The following is a 23,731-nucleotide window of genomic DNA, read 5'->3' on the forward strand; positions in this document are numbered from 1 at the left end:
ATTTAGGGTCTATTCTCCGATTGTAGTTTAGTAAGAGAAGAAGAGAGACAGCACACAGTCCCACATTTAGGGACTATTCTCCGATTGTAGTTTAGTAAGAGAAGAAGAGAGACAGCACACAGTCCCACATTTAGGGTCTATTCTCCGATTGTAGTTTAGTAAGAGAAGAAGAGAGACAGCACACAGTCCCACATTTAGGGACTATTCTCCGATTGTAGTTTAGTAAGAGAAGAAGAGAGACAGCACACAGTCCCACATTTAGGGACTATTCTCCGATTGTAGTTTAGTAAGAGAAGAAGAGAGACAGCACACAGTCCCACATTTAGGGTCTATTCTCCGATTGTAGTTTAGTGGTAAGAGAAGAAGAGAGACAGCACACAGTCCCACATTTAGGGTCTATTCTCCGATTGTAGTTTAGTAAGAGAAGAAGAGAGACAGCACACAGTCCCACATTTAGGGTCTATTCTCCGATTGTAGTTGAGTAAGAGAAGAAGAGAGACAGCACACAGTCCCACATTTAGGGTCTATTCTCCGATTGTAGTTTAGTGGTAAGAGAAGAAGAGAGACAGCACACAGTCCCACATTTAGGGTCTATTCTCCGATTGTAGTTTAGTGGTAAGAGAAGAAGAGAGACAGCACACAGTCCCACATTTAGGGTCTATTCTCCGATTGTAGTTTAGTAAGAGAAGAAGAGAGACAGCACACAGTCCCACATTTAGGGTCTATTCTCCGATTGTAGTTTAGTGGTAAGAGAAGAAGAGAGACAGCACACAGTCCCACATTTAGGGTCTATTCTCCGATTGTAGTTTAGTGGTAAGAGAAGAAGAGAGACAGCACACAGTCCCACATTTAGGGACTATTCTCCGATTGTAGTTTAGTAAGAGAAGAAGAGAGACAGTCTGATTACCTTCATGGCATCCAGAGCCATCTTCAGGTTGTTCTTGTCGGCTGCATCGGGGGTGTGTTTGACCAGCTCCTAACAGACGGAGACAACAGGGAAATCACCAGTGATAACCACACACAGGCTCAGCTTCACACTGTTTAGATTACGATTAGGTTTAGATTAACACACAATTAGCCTGGATTTACACTACAGGACAGTCCTTTTCTATGACGTTTGCCTACAGGGGACGACACAACAAAATCATATTGATGTTATAACAGCACGAAAGTGAAACCAAGCTGTCACCCGGGCATTTCACAGTAAAGCGAAACCAAGCCATAAAAACAAGCAGAGTGAATCCGTAGTAGAGTTTTCCTTCATCTTCAAAGGATTGATTTGTGGACCTCCGAGTCATAAAACGTCAGGCTTAGATGTCACTGTGTCTGCTTGGATATCACTGTGTCTGCTTGGATATCACTGTGTCTGCTTGGATATCACTGCTTGGATATCACTGTGTCTGCTTGGATATCACTGTGTCTGCTTGGATATCACTGTGTCTACTTGGATATCACTGTGTCTGCTTGGATATCACTGTGTCTACTTGGATATCACTGTGTCTGCTTGGATATCACTGTGTCTGCTTGGATATCACTGTGTCTACTTGGATATCACTGCTTGGATATCACTGTGTCTACTTGGATATCACTGCTTGGATATCACTGTGTCTACTTGGATATCAGGTGTCTACTTGGATATCACTGTGTCTGCTTGGATATCACTGTGTCTACTTGGATATCACTGCTTGGATATCACTGTGTCTACTTGGATATCACTGTGCTTGGATATCACTGTGTCTACTTGGATATCACTGTGTCTGCTTGGATATCACTGTGTCTACTTGGATATCACTGCTTGGATATCACTGTGTCTACTTGGATATCATCACTTGATATCACTGTGTCTGCTTGGATATCACTGTGTCTACTTGGATATCACTGTGTCTACTTGGATATCACTGTGATATCTGCTTGGATATCACTGTGTCTGCTTGGATATCACTGTGTCTGCTTGGATATCACTGTGATATCACTGCTTGGATATCACTGTGTCTACTTGGATATCACTGTGTCTGATATCACTTGGATATCACTGTGTCTACTTGGATATCACTGTGTCTGTCTTGGATATCACTGTGTCTGCTTGGATATCACTGTGTCTACTTGGATATCACTGTGTCTGCTTGGATATCACTGCTTGGATATCACTGTGTCTACTTGGATATCACTGCTTGGATATCACTGTGTCTACTTGGATATCACTGTGGTGGATATCACTGTGTCTGCTTGGATATCACTGTGTCTGATATCACTGCTTGGATATCACTGTGTCTACTTGGATATCACTGTGTCTTGGATATACTTGGATATCACTGTGCTTGGATATCACTGTGTTGGATATCACTGTGTCTGCTTGGATATCACTGTGTCTACTTGGATATCACTGTGTCTGCTGTGGATATCACTGTGATATCTGCTTGGATATCACTGTGATATCTGCTTGGATATCACTGTGTCTCTATCACTGTGTCTGGATATCACTGTGTCTGCTGGATATCACTGTGTCTGCTTGGATATCACTGTGTCTGCTTGGATATCACTGTGTCTGCTTGGATATCACTGTGTCTGCTTGGATATCACTGTGTCTGCTTGGATATCACTGTGTCTACTTGGATATCACTGTGTGGATATCACTGTGTCTGCTTGGATATCACTGTGTCTGCTTGGATATCACTGTGTCTGCTTGGATATCACTGTGTCTGCTTGGATATCACTGTGTCTGCTTGGATATCACTGTGTCTACTTGGATATCACTGTGTCTGCTTGGATATCACTGTGTCTGCTTGGATATCACTGTGTCTGCTTGGATATCACTGTGTCTGCTTGGATATCACTGTGTCTGCTTGGATATCACTGTGTCTGCTTGGATATCACTGTGTCTGCTTGCTAAATACATGCAGTTCAGCACACTGGAGTCAATCCTACCAAGACTCAAATGTCCAGTTCCTTTGAAATCTGAGCTTTTGTTCTCCTTACTTCTAAAAGAGACTGCTGAAAGCAACTCCTCCTCTCTCTCTAAACAACAAATATCACTGTGGGGATACAAATGAACAAATATTCTCTCCCTCCCTCCCCCTCTCTCTCCCACTGTGTCCTTGATATCTCTGTGTCTGCTTGCTAAATACATGCAGTTCAGCACACTGGAGTCCCTACCAAGACTCAAATGTCCAGTTCCTTTGAAATCTGAGCTTTTGTTCTCCTTACTTCTAAAAGAGACTGCTGAAAGCAACTCCTCTCCTCTCTAAACAACAAATAATGGGGATACAAATGAACAAATATTCTCTCCCTCTCCCTCTCTCCCTCTCCCTCTCTCTCTCCCCCCCCTCTCCCTCCCCCTCTCCCTCTCCCTCCCTCTCCCTCCCCCTCCCTCTCCTCTCCCTCCCCCTCTCCCCCCCCCTCTCCCCTCTCCCTCTCCCCCTCCTCTCCCTCTCCCTCCCTCCCCCTCTCTCCCCCTCTCCCTCTCCCTCTCCCTCCCTCCCTCTCCCTCCCTCCCCTCCCCTCTCCCCCTCTCCCCCCTCCCTCTCCCCTCTCCCTCCCCCTCTCCCTCTCTTCAGAGAGGTAAGTATAAAAGTGGAGAGAGAAAAGACGTGGAGGCTGTCGCCCCCCAGTGGAAATGTATATCACAGACTCCTAACAGTGGTTGTGAGAGTATCTAGTGTATCGTGTCTGTGGTAAATATACCTGTAGTAGGAGATGGTACTTGAGGACTCTCTGCATGGGAACCACCAGTAGATCTCTCAGAGTGAACTTCCCATTGTTGGCTCTTTTAGAACATTCCTGGGACAATAACAACACAATGAATTAGGATATGAAGTATTACATCAACAGGTACACACGAGATCGCTAGGCAACATCACTGTTTGGTCATGCTGAGGCTCGTTCCTCAGATCATTCACCATAGAGATCCTATTGGAATAATTACGAATAGAATATTCAAATTCACCGCCATGTTGCCTTACCCATAGACTGTATCAGAACAACTGGTCTCACCTCTAGCTTTAGTCGTACGTCCTCTTTCTCCTTACAAATAAAGTCCAACACTGTGATGGATATCTCAACGTGGCTGCAGTAGATTCCATAAATGAGTAGCCTGCAATGCAGCAGGAAAGTATATGATACCAAATGGTGAATTTGAGTAGCAGCCAGTGTCAGTACTTCATGAATCCCCCTGAAGAAATGTTTCTGATATTTTCCAGATTCTGATTTATATTCTTCTGACTAACTGTTATACGAGACATTACAATAGGCTATTTATTATCATTTCTGTGTATGTAAACACCATTAGAGAACGTGTTATTAATGACAAAGGCCTACCTGTCCTTATAGGCAATGAAGACCTGGTAGAGGTTTAAGGCGTTCTTGTTGAGAATGGACTCTTGCACCTCCACCATCAGACTCTTATGGACTTTCACCAGGTCCTGTGAACAGAGCGAGATCAGACGGTGTACATTACAACGAGTTCATAACTCTTAAGTCTACTCCGTAAAGACGCCATTTGTGTAAAGATGAGAGTTCGGGTTGTCTCTTACAGGGATGTTGACGAAAACCTTGTCGATTTCTGACGCAGTGAAAAATTTCTTCAGTGGGTTCAAAAAGTACTGTGGAAAAAAAAGTTTAGAAAAAAAGTTAAGATGTGATGTCATCACGTCATCACTTCCACCTCAGGCTCAGATTGTATCAGTCACACACACACACACATATATATATATATATATATATATATATACATACAGGACCAGGAGTTTCCTGTTCAGGTCTTGAGGCTTGGAGCAACTACTCATATCAGGACTGACTGCAAACCACAAATACTGCAGTCTGCACGGCATCTCTAGATTAGCAGCTAGACTGCAGTCTGCATCTATAGAGTAGCAGCTAGTCTGCAGTCTGCATCTCTAGAGTAGCAGCTAGACTGAAGTCTGCATCTATAGAGTAGCAGCTAGACTTCAGTCTGCATCTATAGAGTAGCAGCTAGTCTGCAGTCTGCATCTCTAGAGTAGCAGCTAGACCTCAGTCTGCATCTATAGAGTAGCAGCTAGACTGCAGTCTGCATCTATAGAGTAGCAGCTAGACCTCAGTCTGCATCTATAGAGTAGCAGCTAGACTGCAGTCTGCATCTATAGAGTAGCAGCTAGACTGCAGTCTGCATCTATAGAGTAGCAGCTAGACTGCAGTCTGCATCTCTAGATTAGCAGCTAGACTTCAGTCTGCATCTATAGAGTAGCAGCTAGACTGCAGTCTGCATCTCTAGAGTAGCAGCTAGACTTCAGTCTGCATCTATAAAGTAGCAGCTAGACTGCAGTCTGCATCTCTAGAGTAGCAGCTAGACTTCAGTCTGCATCTATAGAGTAGCAGCTAGACTCAAGTCTGCATCTATAGAGTAGCAGCTAGACTCAAGTCTGCATGGGATCTATAGAGTAGCAGCTAGACTGCAGTCTGCATGACATCTCTAGAGTAGCAACTAGACTGCAGTCTGCATCTATAGAGTAGCAGCTAGATTGCAGTCTGCATCTATAGAGTAGCAGCAAGACTTCAGTCTGCATCTATAGAGTAGCAGCTAGTCTGCAGTCTGCACGGCATCTATAAAGTAGCAGCTAGACTGCAGTCTGCATGACATCTATAGAGTAGCAGCTAGAATGCAGTCTGCATCTATAGAGTAGCAGCTAGACTGCAGTCTGCATGGCATCTATAGAGTAGCAGCTAGACTTCAGTCTGCATCTATAGAGAAGCAGGTAGACTGCAGTCTGCATTGCATCTATAGAGTAGCAGCTAGGCTTCAGTCTGCATCTATAGAGTAGCAGCTAGACTGCAGTCTGCATGGCATCTCTATGTAAGCTCTACAGGGTCTCTGTGTATCTCTCTCCTTCTCTATAGACTCCAGGGTCTCTGTGTATCTCTTACCTTCTCTATAGACTCCAGGGTCTCTGTGTATCTCTCTCCTTCTCTATAGACTCCAGGGTCTCTGTGTATCTCTCTCCTTCTCTATCGACTCCAGGGTCTCTGTATATCTCTTACCTTATCTATAGACTCCAGGGTATCTGTGTATCTCTTACCTTCTCTATAGACTCCAGGGTCTCTGTGTATCTCTTACCTTCTCTATAGACTCCAGGGTCTCTGTGTATCTCTTACCTTCTCTATAGACTCCAGGGTCTCTGTGTATCTCTCTCCTTCTCTATCGACTCCAGGGTCTCTGTGTATCTCTTACCTTCTCTATAGACTCCAGGGTCTCTGTGTATCTCTTACCTTCTCTATAGACTCCAGGGTCTCTGTGTATCTCTTACCTTCTCTATAGACTCCAGGGTCTCTGTGTATCTCTTACCTTCTCTATAGACTCCAGGGTCTCTGTGTATCTCTTACCTTCTCTATAGACTCCAGGGTCTCTGTGTATCTCTCCTCTGTTTGTTTGATCTCTGAGAGGCAGCAGCTTCTCACATTTTCAGCCTGCTTCTGTTGGGAAGAACATGTCTAGTAAATGTTAGGTCCCAATTTGTTTTTTTGGAGGGCAAACAAACACATACTGCTCAAGGTCTGTTAAAAAATATATTTCAGTAACATTATTGTGTGTGTGTGCGTGTGTGTGTGTGTGTGTGTGTGTGTGTGTGTGTGTGTGTGTGTGTGTGTGTGTGTGTGTGTGTGTGTGTGTGTGTGTGTGTGTGTGTGTGTGTGTGTGTGAGTGAGTGGTGAGTGAGTGAGTGAGTGAGTGAGTGAGTGAGTGAGTGAGTGAGTGAGTGAGTGAGTGAGTGAGTGAGTGAGTGAGTGTGTGTGTGTGTGTGTGTGTGTGTGTGTGTGTGTGTGTGTGTGTGTACCAGTGTAGGGTGCTGTTCGGTCCTCATCAGGTCTTCATAGATCTCTCCTCCTTCATCGGTGTCATCCAACCCGTAGACTGGAGCATACAACTCTTCCTCATCCTCTAGAACGTTCTCACTGACACACAAACAGGCCCGCACACACACACACACACATACTCTCTTTGAGATGAGGCCATTGTAAAGCTAAAGAGAGGGTAGGTGAAGGAACTGCCTCAATCCAAACATCGACCCCCGGTGCTTTGTCATGGTTTTCCACAGGGGGGTGCTGTTTCACAGGCAGACATATACACTACGCAGTATGTCAAGTCTGCTAAGCGGGATCAATCTCAAATCTAATCAAACCATCTGAGCCTTACACTCAATCTCTCTCTCTCTCTCTCTCTCTCTCTCTGTCTGTCTGTCTGTCTGTCTGTCTGTCTGTCTGTCTGTCTGTCTGTCTGTCTGTCTGTCTGTCTGTCTGTCTGTCTGTCTGTCTGTCTCTCTCTCTCTGTCTGTCTCTCTCTCTCTCTCTCTCTCTCTCTCTCTCTCTCTCTGTCTCTTTCTCTCTCGGTCTCTGCTAATTTTGTTCGAATTCTGGTAATAGATGCACAATGGTCTGTTTTGTGCCCCATTGTGTACATTAAAACTTGTTTTTAAACCACTCCACAAATGTCTTGTTAACAAACTATAGTTTTGGCAAGTCGGTTAGGACATCTACTTTGTACATGACACAAGTAATTTTTCCAACAATTCCAACAATTCCAACAACAGACAGATTGTTTCACTTATAATTCACTGTATCACAATTCCAGTGGGTCAGAAGTTTACATACACTAAGTTGACTGTGCCTTTAAACAGCTTGGAAAATTCCAGAACATGATGTCATGGCTTTAGAAGCTTCTGATAGGCTAATTGACATAATTTGAGTCAATTGGAGGTGTACCTGCATTCTGTCTCCAAGTGATGAATGTACTTTGTTGCGAAAAGTGCAAATCAATCCCAGAACAACAGTGAAGGACCTTGTGAAGATGCTGGAGGAAACAGGTACAAAAGTATCTATATCCACAGTAAAACGAGTCCTATAACAACATAACCTGAAAGGCCGCTCAGCAAGGAAGAAGCCACTGCTCCAAAACCACCATAAACAAGCCAGACTACGGTTTACAACTGCACATGGGGACAAAGATCGTACTTTTTGTAGAAATGTCCTTTGGTCTGATGAAACAAAAATAGAACTGTTTGGTCATAATGACCATCGTTATGTTTGGAAGAAAAAGGGGGAGGCTTGCATCATGTTGTGTGGGTGCTTTGCTGCAGGAGGGACTGGTGCACTTCACAAAATAGATGGGGGTCATGAGGATGGAAAATGATGTGGATATATTGAAGCAACATCTCAAGACATCAGTCAGGAAGTTAAAGCTTGGTTGCAAATGGGTCTTCCAAATGGACTATGGCCCCAAGCATACTTCCGAAGTTGTGTCAAAATGGCTTAAGGACAACAAAGTCAAGGTATTAGAGTGGACATCACAAAGCCCTGACCTCAATCCTATAGAACATTTATGGGCAGAACTGAAAAAGCGTGTGTTAGCAAGGAGGCCTACCAACCTGACTCAGTTACACCAGCTCTGTCAGGAGGAATGGGCCAAAATTCACCCAATTTATTGTGGGAAGCATGTGGAAGGCTACCCGAAACATTTGACCCAAGTTAAACAATTTAAAGGCAATGCTACCAAATACTAATTGAGTGTATGTAAATGTCTGACCCACTGGGAATGTGATGAAAGAAATAAAAGCTGAAATAAATAATTCTCTCTACTATTATTCTGACATTTCACATTCTTAAAATAAAGTGGTGATCCTAACTGACCGAAGACAGTGAATCTTTACAAGGATTAAATGTCAGGAATTGGGAAAAACTGAGTTTAAATGTATTTGGCCGAGGTGTATGTAAACTTCCGACTTCAACTGTACATACTGTTTATCAATGGTATATATGGATAGATGAAATGAAATGTCCAGATGGAGAGATCAACAGACTTACTCAATCAGGTCCTTCAGATGACTGTAAATATCCTCGTCTTTCAGACTCTCCTCTGTTGGAAAGGGCCTGTCAAAAAAAGGGGGAAGTATCCCAGATATTACATCATTATTACATTATTACATCATCAATTAAATGTCATGTTGATTAAAATGAAAAAAAGTAGCTGAAGTGATGACTCCACACGACATCACTGAGCCCCAGTGTTTCATACTGAAGTGATGACTCCACACGACATCACTGAGCCCCAGTGTTTCACACTGAAGTGATGACTCCACACGACATCACTGAGCCCCAGTGTTTCACACTGAAGTGATGACTCCACACGACATCACTGAGCCCCAGTGTTTCACACTGAAGTGATGACTCCACACGACATCACTGAGCCCCAGTGTTTCACACTGAAGTGATGACTCCACACGACATCACTGAGCCCCAGTGTTTCACACTGAAGTGATGACTCCACACGACATCACTGAGCCCCAGTGTTTCACACTGAAGTGATGACTCCACACGACATCACTGAGCCCCAGTGTTTCACACTGAAGTGATGACTCCACACGACATCACTGAGCCCCAGTGTTTCACACTGAAGTGATGACTCCACACGACATCACTGAGCCCCAGTGTTTCACACTGAAGTGATGACTCCATCACTGAGCCCCAGTGTTTCACTGAGCCACCAGTGTTTCATACTGAAGTGATGACTCCACACGACATCACTGAGCCCCAGTGTTTCACACTGAAGTGATGACTCACTGACATCACTGAGCCCCAGTGTTTCACACTGAAGTGATGACTCCACACGACATCACTGAGCCCCAGTGTTTCACACTGAAGTGATGACTCCACACGACATCACTGAGCCCCAGTGTTTCACACTGAAGTGATGACTCCACACGACATCACTGAGCCCACAGTGATGACTTCACACTGAGCCCCAGTGTTTCACACTGAAGTGTGATGACTCCACACGACATCACTGAGCCCCAGTGTTTCACACTGAAGTGATGACTCCACACTGACATCACTGAGCCCCAGTGTTTCACACTGAAGTGATGACTCCACACGACATCACTGAGCCCCAGTGTTTCACACTGAAGTGATGACTCACACGACATCACTGAGCCCCAGTGTTTCACACTGTTTCACGACATCACTGAGCCCCAGTGTTTCACACTGAAGTGATGACTCCACACGACATCACTGAGCCCCAGTGTTTCACACTGAAGTGATGACTCCACACGACATCACTGAGCCCCAGTGTTTCACACTGAAGTGATGACTCCACACGACATCACTGAGCCCCAGTGTTTCACACTGAAGTGATGACTCCACACGACATCACTGAGCCCCAGTGTTTCACACTGAAGTGATGACTCCACACGACATCACTGAGCCCCAGTGTTTCACACTGAATGACTGATGACTCCACACGACATCACTGAGCCCCAGTGTTTCACACTGAAGTGATGACTCCACACGACATCACTGAGCCCCAGTGTTTCCCAGTGTTTCACACATCACTGAGAAGTGATGACTCCACACGACATCACTGAGCCCCAGTGTTTCACACTGAAGTGATGACTCCACACGACATCACTGAGCCCCAGTGTTTCACACTGAAGTGATGACTCCACACGACATCACTGAGCCCCAGTGTTTCACACTGAAGTGATGACTCCACACGACATCACTGAGCCCCAGTGTTTCACACTGAAGTGATGACTCCACACGACATCACTGAGCCCCAGTGTTTCATACTGAAGTGATGACTCCACACGACATCACTGAGCCCCAGTGTTTCATACTGAAGTGATGACTCCACACGACATCACTGAGCCCCAGTGTTTCATACTGAAGTGATGACTCCACACGTGTTTCACATTTTGTTAAGGTTGAAATATAAGTGAGACGTACTTGATTCCTGCCTGTTGCGCGACCGTGGAGTAGGAAAGCATGGACAGAGTATCCATCACCTTGGTGGGAGAGAAGAAGAGGCAATATGTGAGTGAAGTTTATTCAATAGATATGAATGTGAAGTACTGATCAGAAAGTTATGATCTCCCCCAAAAAAAAATGTAACCATTATTCAACTGACTTGCCTAGTTTAATAACAATTCCTAACGGGGAACAGTGGAACTGCCTTGTTCAGGGGCAGAACGACATATTTTTTTTAACTTTCTCAGCTCGGGTAACCGCTACGCTACCTGGCGCCCCACTCGGCTTTAGATTTGGTTGGTTTGAATGCTGCTGGTGTTTAGATGTAGTTGTTTTACATACAAACACACACTTACTTACCTATCTCACATCTGAGTAAAGTGTGTTGACCACAGATATACGCCAGCCAATCACTGAGCCTCTCACTGAGCCCCTCACTGGAGGAAGTGGTTAAAATCCAAAGCTAAATTCACATACATCTCAGGATGTGTGTGTGTGTGTGTGTGTGTGTGTGTGTGTGTGTGTGTGTGTGTGTGTGTGTGTGTGTGTGTGTGTGTGTGTGTGTGTGTGTGTGTGTGTGTGTGTGTGTTTTTAGCTTTTTACTATTACTGCAGCTTTCATGCAATACCAAATAACGTCTAATGTTCTAGTATTCTGCCTTTATCCCTGGTGCTCAAAAAAGAACGACTGGCCTGAGGCGTCTGTCCACATCAATGAAAGCTAGGATACACATATTGATTCTAGTCAACTGAGAGTAGTGAACTAGGTTATTAACTGCAGGAGGGCGGCCGTTGTCTAGACCAAACACTCTAACTCAATATTAACATAGATACATTACAGTTAAAAACATTAACAAAAATAAAACATGGCCATAACCATGGTGAACCGGGTTGGGGGGTTGGGGTTCAATCACGTTTACTGCATTTCAGACACTTTAAAATGCTATTTGGAGAACAGCAAAAATGACCCATTATCACCTTGACTGCTGAAGGTTCATTCACCTCAGTCCATCTACAATACAAATCTGCAAACACATTAGCATTTCGCTACACTCGCATTAACATCTGCTAACCATGTGTATGTGACAAATAACATTTGGTTTGATTTATACCATTGTAATGTTACAGGGCCTTCAGAAAGTATTCATACCCCTTGACTTTTTCCACATTTTGTTGTTTTACATCCTGTATGAAAACATGTATTAAATTCAGATGTTTGTGTCATTGGTCATTGACACAATACTTCATCATTTCAAAGTGAAATCATTTTTTTATACATTTTTCTAAATTAATTAAAAATTAAAAGCAGAAATGTCTTGAGTCAATAAGTATTCAACCCAATTTGTTATGTCAAGCCTAAATATGTTCAGGAGTAAAAATGAGCTTAACAAGTCACGTAATAAGTTGCATGGAATAATTGTGTTTAACATGATTTTTGAATGACTACCTCCTATCTGTGCCCCACACATACAGTGGGGCAAAAAAACGTTTTTAGTCAGCCACCAATTGTGCAAGTTCTCCCACTTAAAAAAGATGAGAGGCCTGTAATTTTCATCATAGGTACACTTCAACTATGGCAGACAAAATTAGAAAAAAAAATCCAGAAAATCACATTGTAGGAGTTTTTATGAATTTATTTGCAAATACAATAATCTGTATGGTTCCTCAGTCGAGCAGTGCATCTCAAACACAGATTCAACCACAAAACCAGGGACTCTTTCCAAAGCCTCGGAAAGAATGGCACCTATAGGTAGAATACAACAAAAAACAAAAGCAGACATTGAATATCCCTTTGAACATGATGAAATTAAAATTACACTTTGGAAGGTGCATCAAAACACACAGTCACTACAAAGATACAGGCATCCTTCCTAACTCAGTAGCCAGAGAGGAAGGAAACTGCTCAGCGATGTCACCATGACACCAATGGTGGCTTTAAAACAAGAATGTTATGGCTGTGAAAGGAGTCAACTTAGGGTTGGCCATACAACATTGTAGTTACTCCACAATACTAACCTAATTGACAGAGTGAAAAGAAGGAAGCCTGTACAGAATAAAAGTATTCCAAAACATGCATCCTGTTTGAAATAAGTCACACTAAAGTAAAACTCTAAAAATGTGTCAAAGAAATTAACTTTATGTCCTGAATACAAAATATTATATGTGTGGCAAATTCAACACCGCACATCACTGAGTAGCAGTCTTCATATTTTCAAGCATGGTGGTAGCTGCATCATGTTATCAGTAGCTTGTCATCAGCAAGGAGAAGGGAGTATTTTTTAGGATAAAAATAAATGTAATAGAGCTTAGCACAGGCAAAATCCTAGAGGAAAACCTGGTTCAGTCTGCTTTCCACCAGACACTGAGAGACTAATTCACCTTTCAACAGCACAATAACCTAAAACACAAGGCCAAAAGTTACACTGGAGTTGCTCACCAAGAAGACAGTGAATGTTCCTGTGTGGCCAAGTCACAGTTTTGACATACATCTGCTTGAAAATCTATGGCAAGAATAATGGGCAAATGTTGCAAAATGTAGGTGTGGAAAGCTCTTAGAGACTTACCCAGAAAGACCCACAGCGGTAATCGCTGCCTAAAGGTGCTTCTCTCTCTGTCTCCTCCGGTGTGAACTGCTTACTTACAAGCCCTTCACCAACAATGCAGTTTTAAGAAAAGTAAGTGTTTAGTAAAAAATAGGTAAGTAAAAAAAAAAATAATAATAATAATTCAAGAGAAGCAGTAAAATAACAGTAGCGAGGCTATACACATGGGGTACCGGTACAGAGTCAATGTTAAGGTATTTGAGGTAATATGTACATGTAGGTAGAGTTGACTATGCATAGATAATAAACAGCCATTTGATTAGCTGTTCAGGGGTTTTATGTCTTGAGGGTGGAACCGTTAATAAGAAGCCTTTTAGACCTAGACTTGGCGCTACGGTACCGCTTGCCGTACGGTAGCAGAGAAAACAGTCTATGACTAGGGTGGCTGGAGACTTTCACAATTTTTAGGGCCTTCCTATGACACCGCCTAGTATAGATGTCATTGATGCACTTATCAATGAAGCCAGTGACTGATGTGGTGTACTCCTCAATGCCATCGGAAGAATCCCGGAACATATTCCAGTCTGTGCTAGCAAACCAGTCCTGTAGCTTAGCATCTGTGTCATCTGACCACTTCTTTATTGACTCAGTCACTGGTGCTTCCTACTTGAGTGTCTGCTTGTAAGCAGGAATTAGGGGGATTTAATTATAGTCAGATTTGGCAAATGGAGGGCGAGGGAGAGCTTTGTACGCATTTCTGTATGTGGAGTAGGAGTTGGTCTCCAGGTTTTTCCCTTTGTTTGTTCATTTAACATGCTGATAGAAATTAGGCAGAATGGATTGAAGTTTCCTTGCATTAAATAATAATAATCCGGCCACTCGGAGCGCCGCCTCTGGATGAGCGTTTTCCTGTTTGGACTTACACAGCTCATTGAATGCGGATTTAGTGCCAGCATCAATTTGTGGAGGTAAATAGACAGCTATGAAAAATAGAGATGAAAACTCTTTTTGGTAAGTAGTGTGATCTACAGCTTATCATGAGGTACTCTACCTCAGGCGAGCAAAACCTTGAGACTTCCTTAAGCTGTTGTTTACAAATAGACACAGACCGCCACCCCTTGTCTTACTGGAGGCAGCTGTTTTATCTTGTCGATGCAGCTTAAATCCTGCTGTATTCATCCGTTGAGTCACGACTCGGTGAAACATAAGATATTACCGTTTTTAATGTCCCGTTGGTAGGATATTTGTGATCGTAATTTGTCGATTTGTTATCCAATGATTGTACGTTAGCTAATAGGACTGATGGTAGGGGCAGATTACCCACTCGCCATCGGATCCTTACAAGGCCCCCCGACCTACGTCCCCGATATCTCTGCCTCTTTCTCCTGTGAATGACGGGGATTTGGGCCTTGTCTGGTGTCTGAAGTAAATCCTTTGCGTCCGACTCGTTGAATAAAAAATCTAAAATGAGGCCTTTCTACTGACTCTGAAAAACACCAAAAGAAAGATGCCCAGGGTCCCTGCTCATCTGCTTCAAAGTGCCTTAGGCATGCTGCAAGGAGGCATGAGGACTGCAGATGTGGCCAGGGCAAGACATTTCAATGTCTGTACTGTGAGACGCCTAAGACAGTGCTACATGGAGACAGGATGGACAGCTGATCGTCCTTGCAGTGGCAGACCACGTGTAACAATACCTGCACAGGATCGGTACATCTGAACATCACACCTGCGGGATAGGTACAGGATGGCAACAACAACTGCCCGAGTTACACCAGGAATTCACAATCCCTCCATCAGTGCTCAGACTGTCCACAATAGGCTGAGAGAGGCTGGACTGACGGCTTGTAGGCCTGTTGTAAGGCAGGTCCTCACCAGACATCAACGGCAACAACGTTGCCTATGGGCACAAACCCACCGTCGCTGGACCAGATAAAACTGGCAAAAAGTGCTATTCACTGACGAGTCGCGGTTTTGTCTCACCAGGGGTGAAAGTCAGATTTGTGTTTATAGTCGAAGGAATGAGCGTTACACCGAGGCCTGTACTCTGGAGTGGGATCAATTTGGAGGTGGAGGGTCCGTCTTGGTCTGGGACGGTGTGTCACAGCATCATCGGACTGAGCTTGTTGTCATTGCAGGCAATCTCAACGCTGTGCGTTACAGGGAAGACATCCTCCTCCCTCATGTGGTACCCTTCCTGCAGACTCATCCTGACATGACCCTCCAGTATGACAATGCCACCAGCCATACTGCTCATTCTGTGCGTGATTTCCTGCAAGACAGGAATGTCAGTGTTCTGCCATGGGCAGAGAAGAGCCCGGATCTCAATCCCATTGATCACGTCTGGGACCTGTTGGATCGGAGCTAGGGCCATTCCCCCCAGAAATGTATTGGTGGAAGAGTGGGGTAACATCTCACAGCAAGAACTGGCAAATCTGGTGCAGTCCATGAGGAGATGCACTGTAGTATTTAATACAGCTGGTGGCCACACCAGAAACTGACTGTTACTTTTGATTTTGACCCTCCCTTTGTTCAGGGACACATTATTCCATTTATGTTAGTCACATGTCTGTGGAACTTGTGTCTCAGTTGTTGAATCTTGTTATATTCATACAAATATTTACACATGTTAGGATTGCTGAAAATAAAACGCAGTTGACAGTGAGAGGACTTTCTTTTTTGCTGAGTTTATATATATACCGTTCAAAAGTTTGAGGTGAAAAAAAACGTCCATTAAAATAACATCAAATTGATCAGAAATACAGTGTAGACATTTTTAATGTTGTAAATGACTATTGTAGCTGCAAACGGCTGATTTCTAATGGAATATCTACAAAGGCGTACAGAGGCCCCTTGTCAGCAACCATCACTCCTGTGTTCCAACGGCATGTTGTGTTAGCTAATCCAAATGTATAATTTTAAGAGGCTAATTCATAATTAGAAAAACATTTTGCAATGTTAGCACAGCTGAAAACTGTTGTTCTGATTAAAAAAGCAATAAAACTGGCCTTCTTTAGACTAGTTGAATATCTGGAGCATCAGCATTTGTGGGTTCGATTACAGGCTCAAAATGGCCAGCAACAAAGACTTTCTTATGAAACTCGTCAGTCTATTCTTGTTCTGAGAAATGAAGGCTATTCCATGCGAGAAATTACCAACAAACTGAAGATCTCGTACAACGCTGTGTACTACTCCCTTCACGGAACATCGCAAACTGGCTCTAACCAGACTAGAAAGAGGAGTGGGAGGACCCGGTGCACAACTGAGTAAAGGGACAAGTACATTAGAGTGTCTAGTTTGAGAAACAGACGCCTCACAAGTCCTCAACTGGCAGCTTCATTAAATAGTACCCACAAAACACCAGTCTCAACAGTGAAGAAACGACTCCGGGATGCTGTCCTTCTCGGCAGAGTTGCAAAGAAAAAGCCATATCTCAGACTGGTCAATAAAAAGAAAAGATTAAGATGGGCAAAATAACAAAGACACTGGACAGAGGAACTCTGCCAAGGAGGCCAGCATCCCGGAGTCGCCTCTTCACAGCTAGTTTCCGTCCTCCTCTGGGTACATTGACTTCAATACAAAACCTAGAAGGTTTGTGGTTCTTACCCCCTTTCATAGACTTAAACATGAATTATGACAACTTCCGGAGGACGTCCTCCAACCTATCAGAGCTCTTGAAGCATGAACTGACATGTTGTCCACCCAATCAAAGCAGAGAATGAATCTCGTACTGAAAGCATAAGCTACAGATAGCTAGCACTGCAGTGGATAAAATGTGGTGAGTAGTTGACTCAGAGAGAGAAATACAGTAGTTGAATAGTTTTGTACAAATGAATGTCTTAAAAAATGAAAGCAAAGCAAGGAAGAGAGAGTGCTCTGTCTCTCTCTCGGACTCCCCAATTACTGACCAGGAGCTCTATAAAGAAACTTCAGGCCCTCAAACTTTAAAAAGTACACCTGATTGCATCCTAAATGAGATGCTCAAATTCAGTAGTGCAAAATTTCAATTGGCTATATTAAAACTGTTTTATTTGGTCTGGAGTTATTTCTCTTACATCTGGAATCAAGTACTCGATCTTTAAGAACAGATACAAATTTGACCCTAAGAATTACAGAGGCATTTTTGTGAACAGTAACCTGTGGAAAGTTTTCTGTATAAATGTAAGAGTTCTAAACTTCCTTAGATTTGGGTATGTCATATTAGGCGAAAATTGAGGGGGAAAAAAGGGTCTTGACTAAAAGCAAAATCTAATTTATACCAAAACATCACACGACCGATAATACAGTGCATTCAGAAAGCATTCAGACCCCTTGACTTTTCCCACATGTTGTTATGGTATAGCCTTATTCTAAAACTGAAACAAAAAAACATAAGTATTCAAAGCCTTTGAGACTCGAAAATGAGCTCAGGTGCATACTGTTGCCATTGATCATCCTTGATGTTTCTACAACTTGATTGGAGTCCACCTGTGGTAAATGTAATTGGTTGGACATGATTTGGAAAGGCACACAGCTGATATAAGGTCCCGCATTTGCATGTCAGAGCAAACACCAAGCCATGAGGTCGAAGGAATTGTCCGTAGAGCTCCGAGACAGGATTGTGTCGAGGTACATATCTGGGGAAGGGTACCAAAGAATGTCTGCAGCATTGAAGGTCCCCAAGAACACAGTGGCCTCCATCATTCTTAATGGAACTACCAAGCCTCTTCCTAGAGCTGGCTACCCGGCCAAGATGAGCAAGTGGGGGAGAAGGGCGTTGGTTAGGGAGGTGACCAACCTGAGGGTCACTCTGACAGACCTCCAGAGTTCTTCTGTGGAGATGGGACAACCTTCCAGAAGGACAACCATCTCTGCAGCACTCAACCAATCAGGCCTTTATGGTAAAGTGGCCAGACGTGGAAGCCACTTCTCAGTCAAAGGCACATGACAGCCCGCTTGGAGTTTGCCAAAAGGCACCTAAAGGACTCTCAGACCATGAGAAAAGAAGATTCTCTGGTCTGATGAAACCAAGATTGAACTCTTTGACCTGAATACCAAGAGTCACATCTGGAGGAAACCTGGCACCATCCCCACGGTGAAGCATAGTGGTGGCAGCATCAGCGGCAGGGACTGGGAGACTAGTCAGGATCGTGGGAAAGATGAACGGAGCAAAGTACAGCGAGATCCTTGATGAAAATCTGCTCCAGAGCACTCAGGACCTCAGACTGGGGCAAATGTTTACCTTCCAACAGGACAAAGACCCTAAGCACACAGCCAAGACAACGCAGGAGTGGCTTCGGGACAAGTCTCTTAATTCTTATGTAAATGTCATATTTCAGTTTTTTCTACATTTGCAAAAATTTCCCAAAAACTGTTTTTGCTTTGACATTATGGGGCATTGTGTGGAGATTGATGAGGAAGAATAAAAAACAATTTAACGAATTTCAGAAGTAGGCTGTAACGTAAACAAAATGTGGAAAAAGTCAAGGGGTCTGAATCCTTCCCGAATGCACTGTATTTACACCCTACACAACCTGAGAGATAAACATGTCCACCAAAATAATACCAAAATGTATGCTTGCTTTATCAACTTCCAAAAAGCATTTGATTCTACTTAGCATATAGGACTGTTCTACAAAGTTATTGAAAGGGATGTAGAGGGTAAAACATGACATAATTCAGAGGTTAAATGCATGCACTTCGCAGATGACCTTTGCCTGCTGTCACCAACAGCATACTGCTAGAGCAGTACTGCCAGACATGGGCCCTGGCAGTAAACCCCCAAAATAATTTTTAAAATGGTTTTGTCATGGCCTGACCTTATAGAGCCTTTTTATTTCTCTATTCGGTTAGGTCAGGGTGTGATTTGGGTGGGCATTCTAGTTTTCTATTTCTTTATTGGCCGGGTATGGTTCCCAATCAGAGGCAGCTGTCTATCGTTGTCTGGATCATACTTAGGCAGCCCTTTTTCCCACCTTAGATTGTGGGATCTTGTTTTTGCACAGTCGCTGTCTCGCCCTACAGAACTTTACATTTGTTTATATATATATATATATATATATATATATATATATATATATTATATTTTTATATATATATATATATTTTTGTGTGTGTCATTTTAAATAAAAGTCAAATGTACGCCTACCTTGGTCTTCATCTTTCAACGAGCGTAACAGGTTTTCAGAGAAGATCCAAATCTCAGGGAATTAGACCAAAGTTCTCAGATATATAGGGTACTGCACACACTACAATTACTAAGGTTTAAAAATAAGCTCACCTAAATGTGGCAGTGAATGAACTGAGAGAGAAAGTACGCAGGGCATTCTACGACATAAAAAAACAAATTCAAATTGAAATGCCTATTCATATTAGGCTAAAGAGAATTGAATGTGTCATTGAACCAATTGCACTTTATGGCAGCGAGGTGTGGGGTCCACTTTATGGCAGCGAGGTGTGGGGTCCACTTTATGGCAGCGAGGTGTGGGGTCCACTTGCAAAACAAGATTTCACCCAATAAGACAAACACCCCATTGAAACCCTGCATGCAGAGTTCTGTAAGATTCTCCTACATGTCCAGAGGAACTACAAACAACACATTCAGGGCAGAATTAGGCCAATATCCACTAATAATAAAAACTAAAAAAGAGCTATTTAGTTTTGGAAACATCTAAAATACAGTAACCACTCTCTCATATCATTACCAAGCCCTGCAATACCAAGAGCTGAGCAAAGAAAAGAGTCCCCTCATCCAGCTGGTCCTGAGTTCACAAACCTGTTCTACTAACACATTGAAGCCTCAGGACTAATCAATCAGAATAAACTAAACTACAACACAGTAAAAAAACAAAACTACATGACTTATTGGGAAACACAAGCACAAAGCAAAATGCAGTTTTATCTGGCCCAGAATCGATACGACCCCATGGCAAAATATTTTACCATGGTTACTGATCAAAACCTTAAGACAGTAGACAAAGTACAGGCTCAGTGAGCACAACCTTGCCATTGAGAAGGGTAGACACAGGAAAACCTGGCTCCCAAATGATTTTTTTTTTTTTGCATTTCTTCAAAAGAAACGCACTTAGATTTTTTTGAAAGCTTTACGTTAAATTCCTCTCCATTAGTGATGCCTCGTTTACTGAAATGAGTCAAATATGCCAGTGAACCTGAGCATCATGCACTCAGAAATGTACTTATTCTGCTGGGGGTGTAAAAACCCTTTGGGAACATATATTTGCATATGTCTTAAGTCTTGTGAAGACCGACTGAATTCTGCCAAAGAGTATCTTCTTTTATCTCAGCATGTCTACGGATTCTCCCTTCTCCCTGTTTTGGTTTGTGTGGAAATGTTGATACTGGAGACTGTTGTCAGAAGAAACTGTATAACCTAGCATTTATACCGGCTAAAAAATGCATTGCCATTCAAATGGAAGGCTGGTTATCCTCCCACAATGGATGGAAGAAATGTCAAGTTATGCATTACTAGATTAGATTTAAGGGTATACTGTGCAACTTTCATAAAGGTCAAATCAAATCAAATTGTTTTTGTCACATACACATGGTTAGCAGATGTTAATGAGAGTGTAGCGAAATGCTTGTGCTTCTAGTTCCGACCATGCAGTAATACCTAACAAGTAATCTAACCTAACAATTGTAAAGGAATGAATAAGAATATGTACGTAAAAATATATGAATGAGTGATGGCCGAACAGCATAGGCAAGATGCAGTAGATGGTATAGAGTACAGTATATACATATGAGATGAGTAATGTAGGGTATGTAAACATTATATAAAGTTGCATTGTTTAAAGTGGCTAGTGATGCATTTATTACATACATTTTTCCATTAATATTAGGTCTGGATGGCTTATACTGTATTGAAAACATGCCCATGTCAGGGGAGATACCTATTTAGCCAATCCCTAGCTGCTGGGCTTGCTAAGGCCTGGCACTGGGGGTCTGCTGTACTGTTGACACTCTGGCCTTGGCCTAACACACCTGAAACCAATAATGAATGTTTCACTGAGATCCTCAAGCTGAGTGGGGTGTGTTGGGGTGCTGCAGGGCTGTGGACCCCTGGGGGAAGGACGGGGCGACCCAGCTATACAAGTAAAAAGAGCTCTACAGTACCATTAGCACTATGATGTGAATTATATGGAGAATTTGCTGTTTATGTGTGTTAATGTGTAGGTATATCTGGGTTTTTATTCAACTTTTGTTTTCCAAACATTTTCTTGAAACAAAAAAGCAAAACATGGGAAGGAAGTTGCTGGGGAGAGAGTTGAGTTATTGACTAGGCTGGTAGGGGTCGGGGAGAGAGTTGAGTTATTGACTAGGCTGGTAGGGGTCGGGGGGAGAGTTGAGTTATTGACTAGGCTGGTAGGGGTCGGGGAGAGAGTTGAGTTATTGACTAGGCTGGTAGGGGTCGGGGAGAGAGTTGAGTTATTGACTAGGCTGGTAGGGGTCGGGGAGAGAGTTGAGTTATTGACTAGGCTGGTAGGGGTCGGGGAGAGAGTTGAGTTATTGACTAGGCTGGTAGGGGTCGGGGAGAGAGTTGAGTTATTGACTAGGCTGGTAGGGGTCGGGGAGAGAGTTGAGTTATTGACTAGGCTGGTAGGGGTCGGGGAGAGAGTTGAGTTATTGACTAGGCTGGTAGGGGTCGGGGGAGAGTTGAGTTATTGACTAGGCTGGTAGGGGTCGGGGAGAGAGTTGAGTTATTGACTAGGCTGGTAGGGTCGGGGAGAGAGTTGAGTTATTGACTAGGCTGGTAGGGGTCGGGGAGAGAGTTGAGTTATTGACTAGGCTGGTAGGGGTCGGGAGAGAGTTGAGTTATTGACTAGGCTGGTAGGGGTCGGGGAGAGAGTTGAGTTATTGACTAGGCTGGTAGGGTCGGGGAGAGTTGAGTTATTGACTAGGCTGGTAGGGGTCGGGGAGAGTTGAGTTATTGACTAGGCTGGTAGGGGTCGGGGGAGAGTTGAGTTATTGACTAGGCTGGTAGGGGTCGGGGAGAGAGTTGAGTTATTGACTAGGCTGGTAGGGGTCGGGGAGAGAGTTGAGTTATTGACTAGGCTGGTAGGGGTCGGGGAGAGAGTTGAGTTATTGACTAGGCTGGTAGGGGTCGGGGAGAGAGTTGAGTTATTGACTAGGCTGGTAGGGGTCGGGGAGAGAGTTGAGTTATTGACTAGGCTGGTAGGGGTCGGGGAGAGAGTTGAGTTATTGACTAGGCTGGTAGGGGTCGGGGAGAGAGTTGAGTTATTGACTAGGCTGGTAGGGGTCGGGGAGAGAGTTGAGTTATTGACTAGGCTGGTAGGGGTCGGGGAGAGTTGAGTTATTGACTAGGCTGGTAGGGGTCGGGGAGAGAGTTGAGTTATTGACTAGGCTGGTAGGGGTCGGGGAGAGAGTTGAGTTATTGACTAGGCTGGTAGGGGTCGGGGAGAGAGTTGAGTTATTGACTAGGCTGGTAGGGGTCGGGGAGAGAGTTGAGTTATTGACTAGGCTGGTAGGGTCGGGGAGAGAGTTGAGTTATTGACTAGGCTGGTAGGGGTCGGGGAGAGAGTTGAGTTATTGACTAGGCTGGTAGGGGTCGGGAGAGAGTTGAGTTATTGACTAGGCTGGTAGGGGTCGGGAGAGAGTTGAGTTATTGACTAGGCTGGTAGGGGTCGGGGAGAGAGTTGAGTTATTGACTAGGCTGGTAGGGGTCGGGGAGAGAGTTGAGTTATTGACTAGGCTGGTAGGGGTCGGGGAGAGAGTTGAGTTATTGACTAGGCTGGTAGGGGTCGGGGAGAGAGTTGAGTTATTGACTAGGCTGGTAGGGGTCGGGGAGAGAGTTGAGTTATTGACTAGGCTGGTAGGGTCGGGGAGAGAGTTGAGTTATTGACTAGGCTGGTAGGGGTCGGGGAGAGAGTTGAGTTATTGACTAGGCTGGTAGGGGTCGGGAGAGAGTTGAGTTATTGACTAGGCTGGTAGGGGTCGGGGAGAGAGTTGAGTTATTGACTAGGCTGGTAGGGGTCGGGGAGAGAGTTGAGTTATTGACTAGGCTGGTAGGGGTCGGGGAGAGAGTTGAGTTATTGACTAGGCTGGTAGGGGTCGGGGAGAGAGTTGAGTTATTGACTAGGCTGGTTGAGTTGAGTTATTGACTAGGCTGGTAGGGGTCGGGGAGAGAGTTGAGTTATTGACTAGGCTGGTAGGGGTCGGGGAGAGAGTTGAGTTATTGACTAGGCTGGTAGGGGTCGGGAGAGAGTTGAGTTATTGACTAGGCTGGTAGGGTCGGGGAGAGAGTTGAGTTATTGACTAGGCTGGTAGGGGTCGGGGAGAGAGTTGAGTTATTGACTAGGCTGGTAGGGGTCGGGGGGAGAGTTGAGTTATTGACTAGGCTGGTAGGGGTCGGGGGAGAGAGTTGAGTTATTGACTAGGCTGGTAGGGGTCGGGGGGAGAGTTGAGTTATTG

General features: G+C 44.0%; 1 protein-coding gene across 3 annotated transcripts in view; it reads right to left on the reverse strand.

Moving 5' to 3' along the window:
- vav3b (vav 3 guanine nucleotide exchange factor b) overlaps window positions 1-23,731 on the reverse strand; it is a 120,269-nt gene that overhangs the window by 67,672 nt on the left and 28,866 nt on the right. For 2 of the 3 annotated variants that reach the window (XM_052475978.1, XM_052475980.1), the window contains exons 3-11: window positions 10,744-10,802; window positions 8,827-8,892; window positions 6,804-6,921; window positions 6,355-6,444; window positions 4,530-4,598; window positions 4,315-4,418; window positions 3,991-4,090; window positions 3,682-3,777; window positions 908-976 (exon numbers count right to left, since the gene is read on the reverse strand). In XM_052475978.1, coding sequence (XP_052331938.1) covers window positions 908-976; window positions 3,682-3,777; window positions 3,991-4,090; window positions 4,315-4,418; window positions 4,530-4,598; window positions 6,355-6,444; window positions 6,804-6,921; window positions 8,827-8,892; window positions 10,744-10,802 — 771 coding nt within the window. The remainder of the gene's footprint in view (window positions 1-907; window positions 977-3,681; window positions 3,778-3,990; window positions 4,091-4,314; window positions 4,419-4,529; window positions 4,599-6,354; window positions 6,445-6,803; window positions 6,922-8,826; window positions 8,893-10,743; window positions 10,803-23,731) is intronic. The other variant, XM_052475979.1, reaches the window with a different exon arrangement.

This window comes from Oncorhynchus keta, chromosome 23 (genome assembly GCF_023373465.1).
Source record: "Oncorhynchus keta strain PuntledgeMale-10-30-2019 chromosome 23, Oket_V2, whole genome shotgun sequence".
Taxonomy (NCBI): domain Eukaryota; kingdom Metazoa; phylum Chordata; class Actinopteri; order Salmoniformes; family Salmonidae; genus Oncorhynchus; species Oncorhynchus keta.